A 16,960-nucleotide genomic window follows, 5' to 3' on the forward strand; every position below is an offset into this window, starting at 1 on the left:
TCTGACTGTTTGATAGGCGCTGGTTGGAAGAGGCTTCTTGGAGAGAAAACTGCTCTGTTCATCAACTGAGTTTCAGACTTCCAAAAAGCAGAGCAGAGCAAGACAAAAGGGGGTGTTAGAGCAGAAGATGGAGACTGCTGACATTATCATGAGTCTCAGGGGAATTCAGACGCTCAATAGATTCTACATTTGGTCTGTTTTCCCGCACATAGAAGATCGGTGGGATCTGAAACAGGACTGGGTCGGCCGTGGGTCAGGCTGTCTGCAGTTGTGCTGATCTTGGCGCTGCTGCGGCGCTCTGCATCTGGAAAAAGACACGTTCAACAGAGACAAGAACCAATGCTTTTGAAAGATGACCTCATTTGCGGTTTAAAAGTGTGAGGTTTACTGAAGCCGCTTTATAGATACCAGATCCTAACAAATACTAAATAAAAAGCATGCCTTGTTGTTTTTTTTGTCACTGTGACATATTTGATTACCGGTTCCTGTTTGAACGACCACATTTGCTTCTGTTTGCTAAATTCCAGAATATCTTTAGTTGTTAATTTCGTCAAAACCAGACTAACATGCATCAACGCTACCATGCATTTAGGCAATTTGGGAAAGATAATGAAGATATAAAGGCTTTGACACATATAATAGTTTAAGCTAAATGGAGGCACTCCTGTGGATGTGTTTCAAGGCAGCAGCCCAAACACATTTCCGGTGGCATGAAGGATATAAATAGATCAGCTAAGATCATAGGATTAAAATAATGGAGCTCCACATTTCTAGCTCAGGTTTGTGTTCACATTTTACCTGCCAGAGTAAGCCTTACTCATTGTTTTAACAATTATAGGTAAAAATTAAACAGAAACAAAAAAGCATCATAATAAACAAGCATTATATTCCTCAGGCAGGAGACGGGTTCTCTGTCCTGTAGATGGCTGTGTTCTTATCAACCAGGACAATGCTAATGACTGTAATGACACGGATTAAAAAGACTGCACTTAGATAAAAGATGGATTATAATCTGCAAAGATTTTTAGAAATAGGATCTGTGTTATGATTAAACTAAAAATTTAGAAAGGAGGGAAGCTTTTCAACCTGAGAACATTTCCTGACTGTGGGGATGGCAGCATCATGCTGTGTGATTGCTTTGCTCCAGGAGGGATTGGTGAACCTTACCGCGTTTTCTTCTATAAGCTGTTCTATGTATTTCAGGTTTTATGCCTGTTTTTTGTTTATTTTGTAAAACAATGATCCATAATCGGTGCTAGGTATTTATCACTATATCTTTACAGCTGTGAAGGTCAAATGCTTGATTAGAAGATTAGATTAAGAATGCTTTTGTTGTTAGATGCTAGTTTAGTTCAACCACAGCAATTAAGGCTTTGTTATGGTCTGAGAGCGGGCTGCATGTCTGTCTCCGACCACTGGCATCACCCATTAATGAATACTGGAGCGAAGCCTCCTTCAAACACAGCATATGATACATGATATCAAAGACTAATGGCTGCGATTGTGTCAGTCAGCGGCAAGCTTTTGGAAGCTCCACAGCTCTAATATGGTTGCTGAAATAATGATGAACCTTGGCATAGGCCCTGACTAATTGGTGATTAATATTTAATTGATCCACCTTTATTACATCGATGATCAGCCTCAGGTTGTTTATCATCACAGTGTTTGACTTTTCCAGTCAGGCGGTGTTCATATTGAAGTGTCGGTGCATGTGTCTGATCCCTAACATCAGAGAGCGAGTACTGGATCAGGGAGTTTAACTGAGCTTTTCTAGTGTGTTGTGGGTGAAATGCTCCGTTTGAATTGAGGAAGTTTTGGGCTGTATGTCGGGGTAGTGTCAGTTTCCTGTGTGACTGACTGAGCAAAGGAGGAAGCGATTTGACGGAAGGGGAGCACTTCCTTTAAACACCCACCGCTCTCTTCCCCGTCTCTTCGGTGCTACAAAGAATAAAAAGGGTCCCCCCCTCCCGGGATGTTGATGACCTGACAAACTCTAAGTACCTGTGTGTAGACATAGGTTGGACCTGTCTGACTCTGAGCCCTCTCTCTCCACACAGAAAGCTACCTGCTGACTCAACAGAAATCTTCAGTCTTCTCCGTGGTAAGATCGTTGGCACTTACAACGCACAATCCTGCTCTATATAATAAATCTAATATGATAAAGGCATGTGTTTTATGCTTCAGCATTTCAAATCTGTAGCTTTCGTTCTCTTTACTTCCTGAAAAGACCACTGTTTAATGTTTTTAACAAAAATGTTGTCTGCTTAAATATAAGATAACATTCCTTATGGTTTCTGTTTGTTCTTTTGGTATCAGGGTCCCTGATAAATGTCTAAGTTTAAACAATTTGAGGCAGCAGGTGGACCATGTGTACTGCACCTGTCTATCTGCTTCCGGAGGTTTCATTGCTGCCAAATTTCACACTTGCTCCCTCTGAGTCCACTCAGCTGGAAGGCAGAGTGCCATGTTAAACAGCTGCGTGAGCGGATGCGCCGTGCAGTCGGTAGAGTTGAAGAGAATAGAGATACAGCTGCTGCTTTCCTTCATGACACACCAAATGTTGTGGTTTTATAAAGGGATCAGTGCTCTACCATTCTGAATCCTGAGGAGAAGGGTCAACAGGAAACAAGATATGATCTGTTATGCTTTTCACCGTCTGGAGCTTTTGGCCTCTTTTTCCTGCAGTAACTTTCCTCCTCAGTCTGTCCTTCGTGTGCCTCTGAGTTTGTCATGAGGAGTCATGAGACTGGATCTGATAGAGGAGCGCTGACTCTGTTTGCTGCTTCATTTTTTTCAGCTCCTCTCATGCTGTCTGAGCATGGATGGTACACAGGACGGGGTTCAGATCGGAGAAAACAAGTTCATCAGCAAGTAAGCTTTCATTTCATTCCCACGTAACTTCAAACGGGTTGAAATTAAAAATAAATGTTTGTTGATGATTGGTCTTCTTTTTTGGGGGGGGATTCTTTGTTCTTTGCTGATTTATGGATCATTAGGAGTAATTTAACCGTTTTAACTAACTAGTTTGTAATATTTTAAACATGATATTTACACTTTTAGAAGCAACAGAATTATTGGTAAATAGATGTCATGTTAGAGTAAATGTCTGGCATCCCTGCTGTTCATACATTGTTCAGCCTCTCTCTTCTAATAGCACAGCACTTCGTCTCCTCTAATATTTCAAAAGGTGGGAGCATACAGAAAGTAATCTTGGACCATTCCTCTCTTCAGCTCCCCTAAAAGGTTTTCCGTATTCCAGCATAGATGGCCCTGGCAGAAGCCTGGTTTTGGCTCATTATCCTGATGAGAGAACCATTGCATCTAGTGATGCATCAATAATTTGGCCGACAAAAGTTTTCGGACGAATTTTCGGTTTTCAGGCACTTAACACTGAAACAACATGGCAGAAACTTGTGATGATGTGACAAACAGCACATCCAGCTCACAAAAACATCATCAAGCACGAGAACAGGACTGAAGAAAAACAGCACAGGTAGTGGAGCAAAGTTTTCAGAGTTGAACACTGAACATGCAAGTTAAAACACTGCGCATCGGTCTCACTGCACACTCAGGTCAGAGGCATTAAATGCCATAGAATCCAAACGTTCTTAACATGAGAAGAACAAGACATGAAAAAGTCTGTGGCGGACATGTTTTAGCACTTCGTAGTGACTCTGCTAAGCAAGAGAGCACATCAAAAGTCAGTGGTAAATAAATATTTTGATACTTATGTATTTGATTTTTTGAAATACCTTTAGTTTAATAAAATAATGAGTTTTTTAAGAGGGTTAGTACACATCATAGCCAAAAAATTATATGGTTTTAATATTTGATATAATAATTTCTTCGGTTTCGGTTTTCGGCCTTGGTTTCCTAATTTTTTTGCACTAAGTTTCGGACAAGGATTTTCCTTTCGATGCATCCCTAATAGCAACCATCCATCCATCCATCCATTTTCCATCACGTTTATCACTGCCAGGGTCACGAGGGGTGCTGGTTCCTATCTCCAGCTGTCAAGGGGCAAGAGACTGGGTACACCCTGGACAGGTCGCCGGTCCATCGCAGGGCAACACAGACACAAACAGGACAAACAACCATTCACGCACACATACACTCACACCTAAGGAGAATTTAGAGAAGCCAATTAACCTAACAGTCATGTTTTTGGGCTGTGGGAATAAGTCGGAGGTACCCGAAGAGAACCCACGCATGCACAGGGAGAACATTCAAAACCCTTGCAGAAAGATCCCGGGCTGGGAATCGAACCCTACCCACTGCCTACTGTGCAGCCCTAATGGCAACCAATCTTTTTTTCTTTTTTTTTTATCTGAATCTAGCAGTTTTATTTAACTCTCGCCTGTTTTCAAAGGACTTGTGATACTGGGAACACAAAGTAAAGTTTGGCATGTAGATGGAGTCTTGTGGTTGTTATGGCGACACAGTCTTCCCAAAATGCATCTCTTTGTTTTGAGTTTATTGGCTGCAGGCTAACAAAGTCTTTTTACCTCCCCTACCGTCCTGCTTCATGTTTGGTGCATTATAAATAAGGGTCCTTGTCAGACATAGTGGTCAGGGGGGTAACACAAATCTCTGTGTGATTCAGTGGTGCTGTGAAGCACTGCTTAGAGTATTGCAAAAAACAACAACACACATTTGAAGGTGACTGCTGGTTAAGTTTGAAAGGGACTCAAAACTCAAAAAATGTCAAGTATAATAAACAATAATTCAGTTCTCACGCTTGCTTATTTTAAGAGGTTGCTAATGGTTTCATTTACTATAGTACTAGTAATTCAAATGAAACTGTTATTGTTTATATAAGATTTTCTTAAATTAAAGTTAGCATTTTTCAAGAAATGTACAATCTCAGCATAAAATTTAGCGATAAACAATTGCTTTATTATATTATACATTGACACATCTTTTGCTGGGGTTCCAGTGACTGCTAGTAGAACTGTAGAAATACGCATCAACATTACCTCTATAGCTGAGAGACATGTTCAGATATTTTGAACACTGTCATAAAAGTTCAAGAAATCATTTGTAAACATGATTACAGTGAACACAAAGGTGGGTTCATATTTTGAACTGGTTCTGATGTTGTCACATAATAAAGCCGCTGAGAGAAAGAACTGAGTTTTGCGTTCCTTTTTTCTTCCTCAGCTGTAAAAAAAAAATGTCAGAGTAGTGGTGATTTTATACGTTTATAAGGCAGAGAAGAGGAATGTACATGTATACTGGCTGGACATGAACCTACCAGCACTAAAAAAGTTTAATATCTTCATGTGTTCTGTTTAATAATGTTAAAGTAATGAATCCAATATGCTTTTCATTAAATTCTGACCACACAGCAAATCTGTTTAAGCTCATGTGCTATGTTTGGTGCTTTCATTGCCTTTGCTAAAATATAACATTTTATTTCTGCCTTCAGAGCAACAGTCCTTTCACATCTTAAAACCTACAACCTTTATTATGAGGGACAGAATCTCCAGCTGCGGCACAGAGAGGTAAGCAGTTAAAGCCGTCTCTTACCGGTACTTTTATATTTAAGTAAAAGCAGAACAGTCCCAGCGTCTCCGCTCTTCTTTCCACTTAAATCTTTCCTTTCCTATCAAATGTAACTCGCCCTACTTATTAGACTGTCTGCCCCAAAGGCGTAATAACTGTCAGCTCTGTATAAACATTGATTAGTGCCCATGTCTTTAAACAGGAAGAAGAGGAGCTGATTATTGAAGGCTTGCTAAATATCTTTTGGGGCCTGCGGCGGCCAATCAGGCTTCAGATGCAGGATGACCACGAGCGAATTCGACCTCCACCGTCCTCAACATCCTGGCACTCAGGCTGCAATCTGGACAGCCAAGGGCAAGTGAAACCAGACGGATCCAGTTACACTCCAGTGAACGGAAATGGTGACGAGGGCAGACATAGCTTATAATGAGTTAATGACAGCTTTGTATAGATCTAAATCTCTTGACTAAATCTATGAATGAACCAGGAAACAGTATCTGAACAAGACAAACCTAACAGATTATTTTTTGTCTATATATATATATAGTTTTTTATTTATATATATATATATATATATATATATATATATATATATATATATATATATATATATATATATATATATATATATATATATATATATATAGTTTTCTATTCATTCATATCAATTTGTGAAGAAATCGTCACATCAATAAAAAGGTTTCAACAAAAAAAGCCATCCCACTGAAAATGATGTTCATCCACTGATCCATCAGGAACTTTGTTGAGGCTCTTTTTGCATAAATTCCTGCATCAGTGCAGTTTTACATGGAAGGATTTAATCTGTGGCTGTGCTGATGAGGAATGGAGGAGACGGACTGCTTTGATAACAGCCTACAGGTCATCCCAGAGTCTCACATCTTTTCCTTGATATTAGATCATAGTCTCTCTAAGGGGAATAGATTTGGTCCGGCTGAGGTCAAAAACATTGATACCATGCTCTTTTAAGGACGAATTAGTCCTTGATATGGTAGTATGGAAAATGAAATCTGCATCTTTAAAGAGCTTCTCTTCAGAGGTTGATGGCTGCTTTGACTTGTTAAACACAAAGCCAGGAGATATAATGGCTCTCCAAGCCTTCACTGGCTGTGAAAACATCACAATAGAGCTTAAACTGTTTCTAACTGTCCCTTTTCTGCTTTTCTATGAGACTCTGGGGCTCCATGTTAGATACACAGAAAGTTTTGACCAACTCCTGCTGGATAAGCTTCATGGACACTCAGCCTCACATTACTTGGCTTAATCTGAAGGATATAAATGGCATAACACCTGTCAGCATTCTTCCAATTATTATTTTTACCACAACATAGCTTTACTCCACTGAAAAGCTCTTTAATTGGCCATTTGTATCATGTGTATCATTCAGATATTAGAAGAAACAGAATTTAGTGTTTTTATAGGCTCAAAGGGCTTTTGTGAAAATCAACTAAATAAACCCTATAAATATATCACTTTTGTAAATGTAGAGCTTCAATTTCTGAATTGAGCAATTGAAATACATCAATCATTTCAGTTTTCTCAGATATCCATGTATATGGGCTCAGAATTGTATTTTTTTTTTAGTTCTTGTAAAAAAAAACAATGTTAAAGTAGCACCAGGAGTTAAAACCGACATAGCACATGTAGTTTATGGTCTCCTACTGGGTTTTAACAAATAATAGTCACAGGGAAAAATCAGCCTACATGTGTTGGTATTAAATTTGCCATTTAACAGGAAAGGTGACAGAGTTTGAACAATCCAAAAATGTGGTGTATGTGTTTTCTGCTCCTGTCTCATTTATTTAGCTATAGAAATCAACCTGTCCTGGAAATCAGCATTTCTTTTTGCTATAAAATGCATATTTCCTGTTTTAACAAGGTCGATGTAATGTATACTGTCCTTTTATAAAATATAAGTAGGGATCCCTCTGAATTTAAATCTATTTTAGGTCTGCATTGCAATTTTTCTTTTGTTTTTTTGTGATATTCTTTAAAGTTTTGTGATTTTTCAGCTCTTAAATACTTCTTTTGTTTCTCTTCTTTACATCTGCAGGTCTCCCAACAGCACAGACAGTCAACAAAACGTAGAACAAAGTCTTCCCACTGTGGAAGTGACTCCACCTGACAGCAAACATGAAGACAACGGGGTGTCGGATGAAGGTCAGTAACTTTTCAGGCAGTGCCAAACGTTTTCCTTTAATTGTTTAATGACCTAATCTCAGAGGGAGATGAAGGATCTATTAATCATTGTCAGTAAGTATGGGGATAGGAAGCAACATTGTTATAATTTGCATCATTTTAGCTTAATTAAATTGATAAATCATTTCTTTAATTGTGAAAACTGAGAAGCGATCAAGAGAGTAATGGCATGAAAACATCCTGATCCATAATGTCATCTAAGCAGAAAAAGCTAAATCTGCTGGATTCACTGGTACATGCGTGAAGCATAAGAGATGTCAACCAGCTCATCATCTGTCATCCAAAATGTATTTAGTGGTGGTGTCTTTTGAAGCAGGCAGTATTGTATGCATACAGTATTTTGTTTACTTTATAAGAACATGCTGCTAACTAGTGGCAAGGCAGCAAAATTACATCTAAATCACAACATTTCCCAATTAAATGTTGTGGCCCTGAAGTGTTAGCAGAAATGGTAAACCCAAAAAAATGTTCATGTTCACAAGCCTCAATAAATCAGACCTTTTCATTTTATCTGTAGAACCAACATATAGCTCAGAGTGTTTTGTTTTTTACCTGTTATTGTGCTTCGCTAATTATAATAAAGGTTGATCGAAAAGCTGATTGGATGTTTGTTAGAATATCGTTATAACAAATAGTTTTCTCCAGAAGAATTATAATTGTAAAATGTAGTTTTTAACGACCAGTGAATGCTTTTCTACCTTTTTCAGCAAAAGTAATCTTATAATCTATTTACTCAATGCTCAGAGGACAGTGAGAGCTTTGCTCAGCTTCTCCGGACGAAGAGCGATGCTGGGGTTTTAAGACGCGGCCAGCGGCGGTCTCCAAGCGACCAGAGGAAAATTAGACGCCATCGATTCTCCATCAATGGACACTTTTACAACCATAAGGTGTGAATCTCCAATTATTCAGAAATAGAAAATAATACAAACAATATTAATGTTTTTGTTCTTTTTTTTTAGACAGCAGTGTTTACGCCTGCTTATGGCTCAGTCACTAACGTCAGGATAAACAGCTGTATGACCACGCCCCAGGTGCTCCGAGTTCTCCTCAACAAGTTTAAAATTGAAAACAGCCCCGAGGATTTTGCACTCTATCTTGTCCACGCAAGTGGAGGTCAGTGAGGGCTGTTTGGTTTTATCTTTTTTCTACATGGAAATGATTTGGTGCTCGTAGAGCCATCTTATATCATCTTTCTCTGAGCATTCAGCTTCTGTTTGAGATTACATCACAGAAAGTCATATTACAGGCTGTTTAAATTAGTCTGCTCTTACAAACTTTTGTCTGCATCAGTCTCTGGGTTTATGACAGGCCGTTTTTACATTTATTAAAAGCACTCCTCTCTGTTGTTCAATTTGTAGATCAATAAAATAAGATTCTTCCTAATCAAAATCACACTCCTTGACTGAACTATAATATATTTTCTAAATTACATTTTTGTAGCAGAAACTGAATTTTAGAAAGTAAAAAAAAATATATACTAGTAAGAATTAGGTTTTATACATCTAGAAATATATACACAATTTTAGTGGCCATTCTTACATTTTTCAGCTTGACTGAAAATTTATTTATGATATCTGAAAAAAAAATTTCATAGTTAAAATAATACAAATGCTGACCAGTAATATTAGGAATATGGAGATCTGAAATGTATTTCTAGTCATCCAGAATGTTTATTCTAGATGTGGAGAATGTCTTTTCATTTGAAACGGTCATTTAGGCAAAGAAAACATTTTTTTTTTCAGATATCAGAAAATACATATTCAGTAAAACTAGTACATATCAAAATGCCTTGCCATAGTCTGTTGTGACTGCGATAATATTATGGGATTATGTATTGAATTGTAGTGGATCAATGTATCTATTTAGGGGAAATCTTCTAGCATGAGGTGAAAAACAAGTCTAAAAACGTTGCTCTAATATATAGAACATGTGGATAATCTCATGCGGAGACAGAGGACACTCCGAGTTTACAAAAGAAAACCTGCTACCGACCAGGTTAGCTCTGGGGAGAATGTTGCTACAGTGACTGAAACAGAGGTTGAATAAACTCTTATTTATGAACCGGTAAAGTCAGAATATCCCTGTTTTCATGTTAAGACAGCTTAGCGATGTCGGTAAACCTGCTTCGTGAAACGGACCTCAGTAGGGGGAGAGTGCTATGTTGTTTTTTTATTGTCTCCATGGTAACATCTGGCAGCGACCATCCTTCCCTGTGCGTAAGCAGTGGTAGATACTGTTTGAATTGCTCCTGTTGCTCCACTTGATGGTATGCAAGCTAGTGACAAAGACAATCTGAGCAAAGAGTTGCATTGATGTCCCTGTGCTGCTTGGACATGAGGAGATGTGAACGGATGACAACAATTCAGACAAAATAAAATCTGTTTTGTTTCTTTATTTTCAACATAAATTAAGGCTAGATTCTGCAGCCCGGGGCCCTTTTCAAAATGATTCGGACCCATTTGAACTAATGCTGATATCGGTTTCTGCGACCAATCCATATATCGCTGTAGCTGTTATCGAGAAGGAGCTGTGAAAAAATTTTAAAACATAATGCTGTAATTTTGGAGCCTCGCTGGAGCAAAGTGATGTGATGTTACTGTAAACCTTTTTAGGATTTCTTTTTAGTTCTTTGTTTACAGTCAAGTAAAACTGAAAGCTTTAGATAAACAAGACAGTTTTTCTTAATGAGATTATTGTTTAAAATTAATACATCAGCAGATGTTTAAATTGGTTAAATCTCATTTCTTTACTATTCTAATGTTTAGTGTTACTTAGGTAGCTGCCATGTGATTGGCTGATTACTGTCAACAAGCTATTTAGCAGGTTTAGCTACATGATTTCTGTGTTTAGTTCATGTTGGTGCATTTTTTATGCTGGTGTTTCAGAACGTGTGAAACTGAAGCGGACTGACTTTCCTCTGGTGCTGAGAGTCATGCAGGGCCCCTGTGAGCAGGTCTGCAAGGTTTTCCTCATGGAAGAAGACTTGGGCGAAGAAGTCACTTATGATGTAAGTCATAGCATGAATTTTCCTACATGGTCCTCCCACTTTGATGCTGGCCTAAGAGGGATCTTAAATACGGGAACTACTCCATTAAAGGTTTTCCTCTTTCTTCCAGGTGGCACAATATATCAAGTTTGAGATGCCTGTCCTTCAGAGTTTCATCACCAAGTTGAAGGAAGAAGAAGACAGAGAGGTGCAGAAACTGAGAAGAAGGTAACATGAATACAACATTTAATGTAAACATTTGAAGAAACTGAGATAATAAATCTTGTACACCCGAAAACTACATTTTATATCCTCCTATTTCCATACGTACAGGTATAATTACCTTCGGTGTATCATTGAAAAGCAGCTTCGTGGTCTTCCAGAAGGAACAAAGTGTATTTAACCAAATCCTGGTGAGGACTCATTCACGCCTGGACACACTCCACATTGTCCCAGCTGTCACCAACAGAGTTCATAGACTCACAGATGAGATCTAGCTCCTTTGAATTTCCTCCAATTCACTCCACCTGCAGACAGCATGTGAAGCCTAGCGGATTATAAACCTAGCGGATTGCGTTTACATGATAGTTCACATAAAGTAACAATGGATCTTGATAAAATGAAATTACCTCTGTTTTTATTTTATGCTTTCCATACACCGCACACAGAATTGAATTTCTGTTTTCCCGACTAATTTTACCTTTTTTTATTTGTTTAGCTGCCTGACTCTTAAATCAGGGGCCGCGTCACCTGTTCTTCCTCTGGATATTATTCTAATCCCTTTCAAGCACAGCTGTAAAGTGAAATGATTACAGTATTATGAAGTGCCTCTTTTAATAAAGCAGAAAATCCTTACAAATTATCAACATTTTTTAATCTGAGCCAATCAATTTTTGAAGCACAAGAGCAGAAAAAAAGCACATGGTTTTAGATCTGAATTCTGATGTCACTGTTATCATTCACATGCCTCCCTGATCAGCAGCCGTGGGAATCTGGCCACTGATTTTATATTTATTCCCCTGGTTTCATTTATGCTGGTAAATCTGAAGGCTCTTTCATGTCCCTAGCTCTGCAGATGATTTTTCATGATGCATATGTAAAAAAAGAAAAACGTCTTTTGTACTTTTGGTAATTTCCTTTCTGTTCTGAGTTTAATACTTTGATGCTATACTTTCAAATATTTCCCACATATGAGGTTTTTTTTTTCCTAGTTTTTTTTGTTGTTAAAATGGCAAGCTGTTTTAACATAAATTCGGCTGTAACGCCTTTACATTCAACATATCTCAAATTATTTAATGATGAGACGTTTTAGCGATTTAAGATATCTCGAATAGGTATTTTGACTAGAGATATCTCTAACTACATTCTGACTAGTCGAAATAACGTCAGATTTAGCATTAACTTGTATGGAGACGCAAATTTAAGATATCTAGAATGAATTACTGACCATCTGAAATACACATTTCAGATACCTACGATTAAATTACGACTAGTCAAAGTAATTTCAAGATATATCGATTTTAGTTTTGACTAGTCATAATTCTAATTAAAGATATATCAAATGAAACAATAATTCATGATATCTTACATTTATTTTAGGATAGGAGATATGCAGTTTTGACTAGTGAAAACTAAATTATAGATATCTTAAAAGCAAATAATGACTAGAAAGAACAAATTTAAAGATATCTTGAATTATAATTTCGACTATTCGAAATTCCTTTTAAGATACATCTAAATTAATTAAAGATATCTTGAATTATTCAGCTTTTCCATTAAAGATATCTTAAATTGACATTCTGACTAGTCAAAATGTGTCATGATCTTTTTAATGGGCTTCCCGGAGGATAATTCCTAAAAACATTCCTTACTATCAGTTTAATCCACAGGAGGAAAAGTTAAATCAGCTCCATTTACTGTTATTTTCAGCACCCTTACATATGAATTACCGACATGTGGCGCTTTAAGGGCCGGATTTATCAAGATCCAATTTTGCGTGCAGTAATTTGCGCTCGCAAACTGGAATTTTGCGCGAGGGGTTGAACCATGGTTTGCGGGTGATTTAACAAGAGTGATTGCGTAACTGGTGGAAGGTGCAAAACTGTTGGAGACGCCCTATTTAAATGATGGTTTTGCGCGTTTTGTGGTTTGTGGCAAAGTAGTTTGTAGTCTGTACAAACTACTAGTGCATTAAGAAATTTAAATCTTACAGTGACCCCCAACAAAAAAAATAAAAAATTAAAAAATAATATATATATATATATATATATATATATATATATATATATATATATATATATATATATATATATATATATATATATATATATATATATATAAATTGGCAACCTTTATTCCCTAAGGTGGTATGTGCTGCAGTAAAAAAAAAAAAAAAACAGGTGTTTTGTATTGGCCTGTGACTGTGGATGAGATCCCCGCAGCATTTGGTACGTTGCTCCACAGGCTCAGGGGGAGAACCCCGACCCCGTCGGACAGCACTTCTGAAAAAAGGAGATTGGGAGATCCCAGCTCTCGCTGCAACCGTACGCTGGAATGACCCAAATGCAAAAAAGTGCAATGTTGCAAGGAATTTTGTGATATCTGGTATTGCGTGGGTCCTCCTTGTGGCTGGCTCCAAATCCATTCGGAGTTCCCCCAACAGCTCCAAAATGGCAATGCTGGATAAACGATATGTTTTGATGATCGTTTCCTCGTTCATTCCAAAAATATTTACACGGAGTGAAAAAATGCGTTCTCTGCATCTCCTTGCTTCATTTCGATGTCTCCTTCTTGCGACAATAACCGCTGCCATGTGTGCGCAATTACGCATACAGACCATTTGCACCTTCTTTTGAAACGTGTTAAATATAGAGTCAGATAGCGTTAGCAAAATTGCTTTCAGGTTTGATAAATCTCTTTGCGAGTGCTAAATTAATATATTTACATGTTCTCCTCCCACAAGACGCACTTTTGCGTGTAAACGCCCCATATTGCATATTCATTGCAGAAAAAGTACTAAATGGATAAGAGGCGCTATTTAGCACATTTTAAAGACCAAATCCTTTTAGCACGCTGTTGATAGATCAGTTTGTACATTTTTTAGCGTGCCCAGTGAAATAGCTCACGTTTTTATACACGCAAACCTTTGATAGATCCGGCCCTAAATGATGAATCTGGTGTCGTAATTTGAGATATCTTGAAAGAAATTTTGACTAGTCAAAATGTAATTTAAGATATATTGAATTATTATCATTCCTAATCAGAATGTAAATACAGATATCTTAAATTACCATTCTGGATAGTCAAAATGTGGTGTTGTCTAGTCAAAATGTATTTTAAGATATCTGGAATGTAATTATGGATGGTCAGACGAAACCGAATTTATGTTTAAACGGCTTGCCATAATGACACTGGAATCTTACTTGACAGACTGATGTAAAATTGTGAATCGCTGTAAAGTGGAAGCAAAATGTTGCATCATGAGAGGTCCAAACATTGACTGACATTTGTTTTTAGCCTTTTTAGACTTTGTTGAACTACCTTTTAAAGCAATGCCAGTTGCAAGTCCTTAGATGTAGCTTAGATGTAGACTGGGCCAATCTAACTCATAAACATACTACGAAGATGCATTTTATTTCCTAATGTTCTCTAGCAAACCTCTGAAGCCTTCACAAGCAGCTGAAATTAAGTTGGGATTAAAAGGACCATATTTTATTTAGAAGCATCAGATTATCAGATTTTAATTTATGTAAAAAAAAAAAAGCATTAAAAACAAATTATTTTTCTTCCACTTCACAATTATTTTTTTTTATTTTGGGTCTAGCTGATAAAATCTCTATAATAAAACTCATTGTGGGGAAAGTTAATTGGGTATGAATACTTTTGCTAAGCATAGTACAGCTGATACGACTATGAACCAGGTCATGTCTGAGACTGAGGCATTTAAGTCTCTTGTTGGAGCTCATTAACTCACTGAACTTGTTTCAAAGTGTGAAGGTGACGCATTATTTCACCGGCTCATGTTATTCTCCTCGGTCTGAAAGTTGCTCTCACTGATTTACTCAAAAAGAATTGTGTGAATCAGTCAGAGATGGCAAAAGTACTCACTTTCCGTACTTGAGTAAAAGTACAGATACTTGTGTTAAAAAATACTCTGGTAAAAGTGGAAGTACTGATTAAAATTCTTTAGTCAAGTAAAAGTAACAAAGTACAGGCTTGTAAATTTACTTAAAGTATAAAAGTAAAAGTAGAAACCACTTTTTTCATGCCGTTGCCTACATTTTAAATGGATGTCTGCCAATAGGACTAGATCTCCATTGTGTTCATTTTCAATCATCTCGTCGTCCATGCTACTATGCTAACGCCACCGCCACCAAGCTGCAATGATTTGCCGCAAATGAATACCGCCGAATCTGTCGATTCATCTTGTAGTGGTGCGTCAAATGCAACGTAGATTCCCATCCAATTAGACTGAATTTGGTATTGATGGCGTGGAAAATAATAACGGTAACTCCATTGAAATGATTCAAAACTAAAGTAACGAGCCAATTTTTTAAAATGTAAGGAGTAGAAAGTACAGATATTTGTGTAAAAATGTAAGGAGTAGAAGTAAAAAGTCGCCATAAAAATATGTAGTAAAGTAAAGTAAAAATATCAGAAAAATCTACTTGAGTACAGTAACAAAGTATTTGTACTTCGTTACTTCCCATCTCTGGAATCAGTGAATATTTATCTGCATACATAAAATACAGGTTGGTTTTTTGGTAAATATTTATGAAATTATGTGCTCGCTTTGTTGATTTATATAAGATTTACAGTCTTTTTACACAACTGATTCTTGTATTTTTATTTTTTGTATCATGTAAACAAAATCTGGTTAAAAACATGCGAAAAGGCAATAACAACTCACCTTTTTTTGGGACTTTCCTTCATGTTTAGCGTCAGATTAAACACAAGAAGCACAACAGAAAAAAAAATAATGAAAGCCAGTTAAAGCTGTGAATTACTTTAGTGATCTTCAAAGAAGAATGTCTGACATGTATGAATGAGCTCCTAATGAGCAGTACTTTGCATATTTTATGTCTTTAGCATTTCTCTCTCACTCTCTGGATAATTCACAGCAGACTATCAGTTTCTTTAAGACTCTAAAAGCGCATGTTTATATTTTTAGAGACTTATTATACTTGCCTGCTTTATTATTCGTCTTTTACATTCAATTGACTTTTTAAATGGCTTTTTTAAATGTGAAGAACTCATGCTGCCCCTTCAAAAAAAGAAGTTTGTTTTTCATACAGTGATTATGTTATTTAATAAAAAGCTGTCTTTGGAAAAAGTGTAGATTGTACCGTATGTTTGGTTCAGGTTAACAATCTTCAAAGTGGCTGAAGTGTTTTCTGTTTTGTTTGCAGTCACACTGAAATGTTTATTTTTTTTTTTTTTTATTTTTTTTTTTAGAAAAGGTTGATATTTCCAAATAACTTGACTAAATATAAAATCTAATTTTGTTCAATGAGGATTTAATTTATTTAGTATAAAATGTGTTATCTGCTCCAAAATGAGCCCAATTTTTTTTAAATAAGTGGATAATTAACATCCTCTAATTCCAACATGTATGTGAACATTTTGTAGGTTTTCATTTCTAAAAGAAAAAAAGGGACACTATATATATTTTTGTTGGGGGGTGGGGGGGGGGGTTCACAAATTTTTATGTTCTTTTTTGTTTTCAGAGACCAATGACAGGATGTCAGCCACTTTTCTATAAAACTGGTCTCTACATTTAACCAAGTTAAATCATCAGTACGCTTTAGATTTGGGTCGGGTTTTAGAAATGCTGTTTACTGCGCTATTAAAAAGAAAGCAAAAATCATGATAAAAGACAGACTTTGTGTTGAAACACCAGCCCACTTTGCCGGTGGGTCATTCGGAAACTTGGTGGTCAGCACAAAATCAGTCCAGGGGTCCCCAATGGTCCCTGGGAAAATTTTTCTAATTTACTTAACCAATTAAATGAAACAATAAAATGAAACATAAGAAATTACAGGTCAGATGCATTTTTACTGGAATGTACATACTTATTACATCCCAGTGGAAAATTCAGGAGAGAGATTGGGACTCATTCTAGCTTCTTCTCTAAGAGGTTTATTCATTTAGACCAAGTTAGAAACAAACACTCCCTCAGTGTCCCTCATAGCTATTTAAGTGCGAGATATCGTCGGTCCCACGGCTTACTGATCGCTCAGCCAATGAGCATTA

General features: G+C 36.9%; 1 protein-coding gene across 1 annotated transcript; it reads left to right on the top strand.

The window, feature by feature from the left end:
• Window positions 1-1,888: 1,888 nt before the first annotated feature.
• Window positions 1,889-11,570, top strand: rassf2b (Ras association domain family member 2b). Its single transcript, XM_038277218.1, has 10 exons — window positions 1,889-2,101; window positions 2,798-2,871; window positions 5,429-5,504; window positions 5,708-5,859; window positions 7,577-7,683; window positions 8,467-8,609; window positions 8,682-8,835; window positions 10,608-10,729; window positions 10,839-10,936; window positions 11,042-11,570. Exons 2-10 carry the CDS (start codon window positions 2,819-2,821, stop codon window positions 11,109-11,111), a joined length of 975 nt encoding a protein of 324 aa, XP_038133146.1. The 5' UTR covers window positions 1,889-2,101; window positions 2,798-2,818; the 3' UTR covers window positions 11,112-11,570.
• Window positions 11,571-16,960: the final 5,390 nt, after the last annotated feature.

This window comes from Cyprinodon tularosa, unplaced genomic scaffold, assembly GCF_016077235.1.
Source record: "Cyprinodon tularosa strain WSP-4 unplaced genomic scaffold, ASM1607723v1 ctg130, whole genome shotgun sequence".
NCBI classification, from domain to species: domain Eukaryota; kingdom Metazoa; phylum Chordata; class Actinopteri; order Cyprinodontiformes; family Cyprinodontidae; genus Cyprinodon; species Cyprinodon tularosa.